The 8549-nt window shown below is 41.5% G+C and overlaps 1 protein-coding gene across 3 annotated transcripts in view; it reads left to right on the top strand.

Annotated features, from left to right (window-relative positions):
- The first annotated feature begins 1053 nt into the window (after positions 1-1053).
- The window catches only part of LONP2 (lon peptidase 2, peroxisomal), a 45432-nt gene continuing 37936 nt past the window's right edge, over positions 1054-8549 (top strand). Inside the window, exons 1-6 of one of the 3 annotated variants that reach the window (XR_015700807.1) lie at positions 1054-1359; positions 2354-2588; positions 3374-3505; positions 4824-4946; positions 5830-5993; positions 6638-6732. Coding sequence is in view for 2 of the 3 variants with exons in the window: in XM_087740951.1 (XP_087597077.1) it covers positions 1127-1359; positions 2354-2588; positions 3374-3505; positions 4824-4946; positions 5830-5993; positions 6638-6732 (982 nt within the window). In the remaining variant the exon portion in view is untranslated. The remainder of the gene's footprint in view (positions 1360-2353; positions 2589-3373; positions 3506-4823; positions 4947-5829; positions 5994-6637; positions 6733-8549) is intronic. The other 2 variants (XM_087740951.1, XM_087740950.1) reach the window with 2 other exon arrangements.

Raw genomic sequence — 8549 nt, 5'->3', positions numbered from 1 at the left:
AATTGTCAGTTTGTTGCGAGTGAGATTTCCCCTCTGTACAGGATTACCTTTGTTCTAACTGTATTATGCAAGTCAGTGATTAACAAGGGATTGGCTAATGTAGTTTGTTACATTATGCAATTTTGATTTGCACCTGTTTTCACCGGGGGGGGGGGGGGGGGGGGGAAGGAAAGTTTCTAAAACTTGCTTGTTCATTTGAACTCTCCGTAGGGCCCTTTCACCTGAGCAGGCTTGTGCAGGACTGGGCAAAGGAGCGTTACTGACCACAGTGAGCCTCTGCCCTTGGCCGATGCCTCCAGCTCTGCTGAAAATTAACTGTACTGCAGTAAAACTCCCACAGCCCTCGCGAGGTCCCGGGCCTGCCCTCGGCGGTACCCCGCCTGGCTCGGGCTGGGGAGCGGGGAGCGCCCGTGGCGGCTTTGCTCTTCCCTGCTGCCCAGCCCCGGGGAGGCTCAGCCTTTGGGCCCGCGCCCTGCAGAAGAGAGGCGGTGTGTGCTGCCTTCCCTCCGGAGCACTTGGAAGAGCACCTGCGCTAACCTGTGCTTGAAGAAACAGGGTCCTGAGCCCTTTGGCCACGAGCACAGATGCAGAAGAGCAGATTTTTGTAAAAACACCCCAAAAATGGATTTCACTCAGTAACCATCCCATTTAACAAATGATTAATTTGTTGCACACTCCCTCTCCTAGGTCAGAGTCTTATAGCGCTTTTTCTTTTTTACAGAGCAATTAAAGCCCGCAGACCTTGTCGGTGCCAGCCTGACACCTGGCGCCTGAGGCAGCCACAGCGGCACGCGGGGGGACCGCGGCCCAGCGCGCTCCTCGGGCCCAGCGCGCTCCTCGGGCCGTGACCCGCACCCGCCTGTGTCTTTTAAAAGAGGAAAAAACAAACAAGCAAACAAACAAACAAACAAACCAAAACAAACCACAAAAAAACGGAGAGAGAAGGATGAAGTTTCGTTACTGCGCAAGGGCCGGTGAGGCCGGGCGGCGGGAGGGCCGGGGCGGAGGCGGGCCGCAGCGCGGGCTGTCCCTTCCGCGCGCCCGTAGTGGGGCGGAGCCGCGCGCCGGGGCTGCCCGGTCGCGCCGGTGTGCGGGCGGGGCGGGGAGCGGAGCGGAGCGGGCGGCCATGGCGGCGGGTAGCGCCATCCAGATCCCCAGCCGCCTCCCGCTGCTGCTCACCCATGAGGGCGTCCTGCTGCCCGGCTCGACCATGCGGACGAGCGTGGACTCGCCGCGCAACATGCAGCTGGTGCGCAGCCGGCTCCTGAAGGGCACCTCGCTGAGGAGCACCATCATCGGCGTCATCCCCAACACCAGCGACCCCACCTCCGACTGCGACGACCTGCCCTCCCTCCACAGGTGCCGCCCGGCCCGGCCTGGGGCGCCGCGCTTGTCCGAGCTGCCGCCGTACCGCGGCGCGCTGAACCCCTCCCCGCCTCCTCGGCCGGGACGGTGCTGCCCCGAGGCGAGCTCGCCATGTTGTCGCCTCCGCGGGGGCGCCGGGCTCGCCGGCGTGGGCCTGGCCGCGGGGGCGAGGCTTTCCTGCTCCGCCGCCGTGTGCGAGGCGCTTCTCCCTTCCGAGAAACTTTTCTCGCTGCCCCGGACGAGCGTCCGTTGGGGGGTGCGTGGGGTCGGGGGGCTCTGACTGGCGCCTGGGAGAAAAGCGTCCTAAAGAGACCGCGGTGGGAGAGGAAAATACGGTCAAAGAACGTAGGCCAGGAGCATTAAGGCTGCCGCAGCTGTGAACGATAACATTTTTCACCTGATAAGTAGCACGAGTCGTGACCTAGTTCACATAAAATTAAAAGGAATTGTATTTCTGTGGGATAAAGCATGGGTAAAGCTAACGTGCTGTAACCTTACCCTCAAAACTCTATCACATCAGTGGACTTAGTACGGTTTTGCAAGAAAATAACTTGTTTTAAACCTCCTTAAACAGGTACCTGTGATCTAAAACGATTGTTCAGAACGAGGCCAACAATTTCACTGAAGAACTGTAAATTACGAACGCTCAATTTTCCAATGCGTATAGCTTAAGCAGAAATTTCAGCATTCCTGTCTGCAGCAAGATCCATTAAATTATTTATGAAAAAATTACATGTGTTTGTAAATTGGGTGACTGTAATGTATTATCCTAGTTAGTTTTTCAGTTAGCTCGTTCATTTTCAGGTTTTAGGGTTTAGTTTTGTAATCTGCGTTACAAAGGAAATTGTGTAATTTGGTTGTCTTTCACGATAAAGAGCTATGACCCAGGAGGTTCTTGCAACCTATAGCTTGATTGCTTCTTGATAAGAGGTACGCAATACGTTCTGTGGAAGGTGACAAGTAATACAAAGATTTGATCTGTTTTTAGGATCGGCACTGCTGCCTTGGCAGTTCAGGTTGTTGGTAGCAACTGGCCCAAGCCGCATTATACGTTGCTGGTTACAGGCCTCTGCCGATTCCAGATCCTGCAGTTGCTGAAAGAGAAGCCGTATCCTGTTGCTGAAGTTGAACAGTTAGATCGACTTGAGCAGTTTACTAATGAGCATAAATCTGAGGAGGAGCTTGGAGAGTTGTCAGAACAGTTCTACAAGTATGCAGTGCAGGTAAATTGTTTTAATCCGATATATGATATATCAAATGTCTTTATATGTATATTTGGATTTTTTCTGTTTGTTTCCTATGTGCCCTTCTCTCTCTATAGTTCTTATATTTTTCAGGGACTAGTAGAGTTTCAGTACCTCTGCTACAAAATAAATATTTTTATTATAGCTGAAGGTTTCTCTGTGGAGTTCCAGGGTGTCTATACAGCTCATTGCAGGATGAGTCGGTGTATGTTAGTGCTATGATAAGTTGCTATTATTTCATATATAGCAATACTATCAATACACTCTAGTAAAAGGAATACTTTTGAATATTTTTTTACAGAATTCATGATATACATAATGGATGGATTTTCTTGTGAGGGTTATTTTTTAAAATTACTAAAGAGGAAAAAAATCCTTCTAGAGCCTTCATTATAAACAGATATAAGGAGTTTGAGTTTAAAGGATGTATAGAAGAAAAGTCATTGTAGCGTTAACATAACTGGGAAAGTTTTTAATCGGGGGTGTGGGGGGGAATAAGATATGTAGGCATTGAAAAAAGTGCTGCAAACAACAATGGTGTTTTTGAACTTCTTGAACAAGCAGAAAGCCCGGTCTTGATTGCCCCATGCTGAGTTAGTGCCTCTTCTGTGAACTTTTTTTAATTTATTTAAGTAGCTTTTTGGCAAGTGCCTAGATACATTTAATACTGAAAGATGCAATCCTTTTTAAGTCAGATGCTCACTTAAATAACTTAAAAAGAAACATAGCAAGCATGAATATTGTTCATTGTGTGTTCCTTACAGTTGGTTGAGATGCTGGATATGTCCGTTCCTGCAGTCGCAAAGCTGAGGCGTCTTTTGGACAATCTGCCTAGAGAAGCTTTGCCAGATATACTGACTTCTATCATCCGTACATCCAACCAAGAGAAGCTTCAGGTATTATGTTCCTAAACTTTTTTAAGGGGAGTTAGGTATTTGGTATTTTTTTTACGGTTAATGACATTTAGATAATTTTGAAATTGCTTACACTTGAGACTGTACAGTAATAATATTGTGCTAGAAGGTATTTGTGTTTACAACTGAGCATGAATACTTGTAAAAAGTTTTAATGTTGCTGTTTGAAGTGTTTGTGTATCTATATGTCAGAACTCACCTAATAGGTAAATGAATCTAGGTAGCATTGGAAACCGGTCATTTTATTAAACAATAAGAAATACAATGTGGACTTCCCCTTCCTGTGGTAAAGACTATAAATCTTTCTTTGAATTGTGTTGAAATCTTGCTTACTTATCGCAGTTGACAGATCATTATACAGCTCTTAATACGAACAGCTTCAGAATCTTTTTTTTTTATCTTTTTAAAAACGTCTTGAAGTATGGGGTTTTTTAAATATTGAGATACTGGTTAAATTTGCATCATATGTCAAAATAAGTTATGCAGAAATGATGCTATGGCTTGATGCTTACTAGTCTGATTTCTATACTTGCTTGCTGTGTTCAGAAGTTCTGTTATTTCTTTTCTTTTGTCACTACCAATCCCGCACATTGAACCCTGAATTGAAAGCGTAAGTTAGGTTCTTTCTAAGCTGTTCTTTCAAACAACGAATAGAAATTAATGCAGTAATTTGAAGTGAAGGTGTGTACTGCAGCTGAATATCCTGCTGGAGGAAGGTACATTAGTCTTTAAATTTATCATGGCCTTTCTTTTATGAGAAGCGATAAAGAAAAGAGCAGATAGTGGAAGTACAGAAGAGCCAAATTCTACCTATTTCCACATATAAACATGAAAATGAAATAGTGTATAAAATTTGAAAAAGAAAAACAAAAGAAACAAAAAACCTCAAACCAAAAAAAACCTTAAGGCATAAGGTGATGTTTTTTCTGGGTTAACCAAGAAGATCGTGCTGTAACTTTCTTAGAGGGCTAGCTCTTTTCTGAGGCTCAGTAATTGAAAAATAGAATGCTGATAGATGTTTGCCGCAGAAAATGTGACTGAAATAGTAAGATGCTTTAAAAACAGGCAGGATAGAAGACTTTTTTTCTGTTTGGAATGCTTTGTAGTTTTGGCATCCAGACCCTTGAGGCTAGGTTTTGTGTTCTGTATTCTCATTGCTTTTCTTGCTACCTTTTTTCCTAAACCATCTAGTCTATAAATCTGGTCAAAAGACAGTAACAGTACCCTCCGTGTTCCCCTCCCTCAAACTGATGATCCATCAGCATGAACTTGTTGGCTACTTATAACTCCTTGCTCTTAGATTTTAGATGCTGTTAGGCTGGAAGAACGGTTCAAGATGACTATACCATTGCTTGTTAGACAGATTGAAGGCCTGAAGCTGCTTCAGAAAACAAGAAAGCCCAAACAAGATGATGATAAAAGGGTAAGGATGTTTAAATGTGGGATGCTTAAGCATCCTAAGTAAGTATAAAGATGCACTTTTAAACAGGCTAATGAACATGCTGGATTTTCACCTGTGCAAAGTTTTAATCCATAGCCATGATATTTCATGGTGAGTCTGAAGCTGCAGAGAACACCCAGCTGGCAACTTTGGCTGTTCAGATACCTAAAAAAGAAAATGTTCTTTTAAAACTGCCTACGCTTTTTTTTTTTTTTTAAATCTGAGCACTTTCTGACATTGAATAAATTCTCAGGTTCCTTTAAAGAGTCATTTGATGCCCAGTTTACTTGCGTGGTACGCACACGCTGAGTTTTGGCCTGTGCAGTGAAAGGTGTACTTTTTACCAGTGGCATGGCAGGTGAATGATAGCTTTTGAAATACACCTTGTGTGTTGTGGAACATAGTTTGCTAAAGTAGGGCAGCTCAGACTTTTGCTGCATCTAACTATACTTATGCAATTAGTAAACAGGAAGTAATTGAGAAACGAAAAAAGGTAAAGAGAAGTCTTACCTGTTTTGTAAATATGAGGCTTATTCTGCTTAATATGCCAGGCTGCAATGCCCAAAAAATCACAAATAACTCTTTTCAGTTTTGTTCTTGTCTTCTGTTGTCTGCTATCTAAGGGTAGATGATAAATGCACTTAGGAAATACGTACAGTAAAATAAGAACTGTAACTTTTTAAAGTAGAACCAGTAACACTGTGAAGCTATTTATTGGATGAAAATCTTCTGAATTTTTCTATGAAGGAGGCTCTCCCAGCACCTTGCATGTTTTTCTCATGGTTTCCATTCAAAGCCAAAGTACACACCTTATTTAAAAACCAAAAGCAGATACTATTCTCTGGCTCTGTTTTTCATTTCATAGGTTGTAGCTATTCGTCCTAATAGAAGAATCAATCACATTCCAAGCATTGCGGAAGATGAGGAGGAAGAAGAAGATCATGATGATGTTGTCATGCTGGAAAAAAAGATTAGAACATCCAGTATGTCAGAACAAGCTCTTAAAGTTTGTCTTAAGGAAATAAAGAGGTAGGAGACTTTCAAATGATAGTTTCTTCTCTTATTTTATTTTTTAAAACAAATCTTGCATTACCCTTTTCTTATTTGATGATATGTTTGTGTTGGTTGTTTTGGAAATGATTTTTAAAAATTTAGTAGAGTGCTGTTTTTTGCTTGTAAATTTCATCATTTCATCGTTTTGGAACATCACAGGTGATGACAGAGAGATATGAAGTCTTCTAGATATGGTTTATACATTAATACAGCATTAAAATGTAAGCTCTAAGCCTCTATGTTATGAAGTGAAGATCTCGGGGGGGGGGCGGGGAACCCTAACACCGCAGTTGTTAATAATTAATGAATAAACTGACCCAGTCTTGAGTCTTTTTTCCTCTGTTTTTCTCTAGTGAGGGGGTAACTGTGCTATCCATGGTGATATGATGGTTAACAACCTCATCTTCAGTAAGGATGCATATATAGTGGTGCATGCATGCTGTATGCAATCTCCTAATTGATGGAATAGTGACTTGCTTTTTTAGTATTACAGTTTTCAGAAAGTAAGAGGGTAAGCTGATGACCTCAAGTTTGCTAAACATCTATCTTGTGGTGCAGGAGAGTCTTACTTCACAATTAATTCCTGGTTAGCATTATGAATTCTGTGCATGTATTTCCAGGTTAAAAAAGATGCCTCAGTCAATGCCAGAATATGCTTTGACCAGAAATTACTTGGAACTGATGGTAGAATTGCCATGGAACAAGAGTACAAAAGGTAAACCCTTCTATTATTGTTGATTGTCTCTTGCACAGCCGTTTTAGGACAAGTAGCCGTCATGTAAACACTACATACTTAGTTCCGTCTTGCAAATGTTTGTCTTGTTGTCTGATCATAAAAATGTCATTAATACGTTACTGAAGTCTTACGGTCTGCCTGGCTTAAAGTAGTATCTGTATACTGAACAGCCTGTGTAGCTCAGTTGTACATCTAATAATGTGAATTTAAAATTATTAGGAATATCTACACAGAAAAAGGAAGGTGTTATTACTTACAATCTGTGCTAGCATGTATCTAAAATAATGAAAAAAAGAGCAGCTAATTACTTTTTGTATGTCAGACGAAAAAGGTTTTGTACATTTCTGTAGCATTGGTCTTCCTGAAGAAGGTTCTGGTATGTCTTAAGTTAATCAAGTTTGGTAAGGAACAAAAAGAGGAAAAAGCACAACTGTCGTTAATTTTAATAATTACAACTTCAGGTACAGTAGAAAACCTCAGTATCATGTCAGCTTTGTACCACAGTTTTCAAAAGTTGTGAGCAGAGAATGATACAATTAGTATGGGAACAGTATGCAAAAATGGAGAGCAAGGAAAGAGTAGAAAATCAAATGTGACTTTTCCTACTGACCCACACAAGTAAATTAAGTGGGCAAAATGACTTTCCAGAAGGCGTACTGCTGGAGAAAAGGATTTTAATTCCTTCTAGCAGCTACTGAAGAATGAAGCTTTTGAATGGCATTTAAAACAATCTAATTTTAAAAAGAAATTTAACATACCACACCAGCAGAAACGTTTGTCTATCTTTTGCCTTCTTAGTATGCGTGGTGATGAATTTTGGCCGTTTTAGACTAGAGCCTTGGCTCTAGTCTAGATATTTACAAATCTTCTTGTAAATATTTTCTTTAATCATTAAACTGTAAAAAGATCTTTGCAGTTCTCTACAGCATTATTCAAAGAATCCCAAAATGAATAAAGTATTTGTTGACATTCATGTCCTAGCAGAATGGTTCTTTGGTGAAAGTTGTTCTTTAATCTTGCAAAACTATGCCGTGTCACATGTAGTTTGAAGTTTTTACTTTAAGCAAAGTTGCAAAGTTTGTATTCACATTCATGCAAGTGATGCTTTGGACTCCATAGCTACAATGAATAAAAATATACATGAATATAAAAATAGAGGATCCAATAGAACGTTATGATCATTAGTGAATTTTTTGTTCAATGGTTCATTACAAAAATTTACATGGTTGATGATGCGAATTTAATCACAGTTGTCTATACGTGAAATGCACACTTACTGGTATGAGAGGTCTGCATCTGGAATGCATAGAAGTTGAAGGGCGAGTGTGTGCAGAGTTGACAGACTTCACTGCTTCCTGCCTACTCTGTGTTGTAGAGTGAGGGAGAAGACAGCTGCTTTGTGCTAGAAATTCCTGCTCTGTGTAAGGCGTTAGTTAATGTCCACCGCTAAGGCCTGACCATTGGGTATTTTTTTACAGTGCCAAATCACTTTAAGTGTTGCATAGCGAGTAAAGCCTGCCCTTCAAGCCAATAGGATCTTGCTCTGTTTGTGAGATAGTTGTAGACTCTTATCAAAAGTAGATGCTGAAGACATAGGGAAGAATTTATCTTTCGAGAAGACCTTACAGGATCGGACTTACATCTGTGAGAAAGCAAATGCTGAAAAATTTGCCTATCATTGAATTGCTGTTCTGGAATAGGTACTAAGTTCATTGGAACCAGATTTCAATCTGTGACACAGTGAAAAGGTGGGGGTTTTAAAATTTTATTATCAGTACTATGGTCTGGCTAGCCTA

The sequence above is a fragment of the Nipponia nippon genome, unplaced genomic scaffold, assembly GCF_047370975.1.
Source record: "Nipponia nippon isolate SJK-2023a ecotype South Korea unplaced genomic scaffold, ASM4737097v1 scaffold_7, whole genome shotgun sequence".
Lineage (NCBI taxonomy): Eukaryota > Metazoa > Chordata > Aves > Pelecaniformes > Threskiornithidae > Nipponia > Nipponia nippon.
This window is presented reverse-complemented; position numbering and strand designations above follow the sequence as displayed.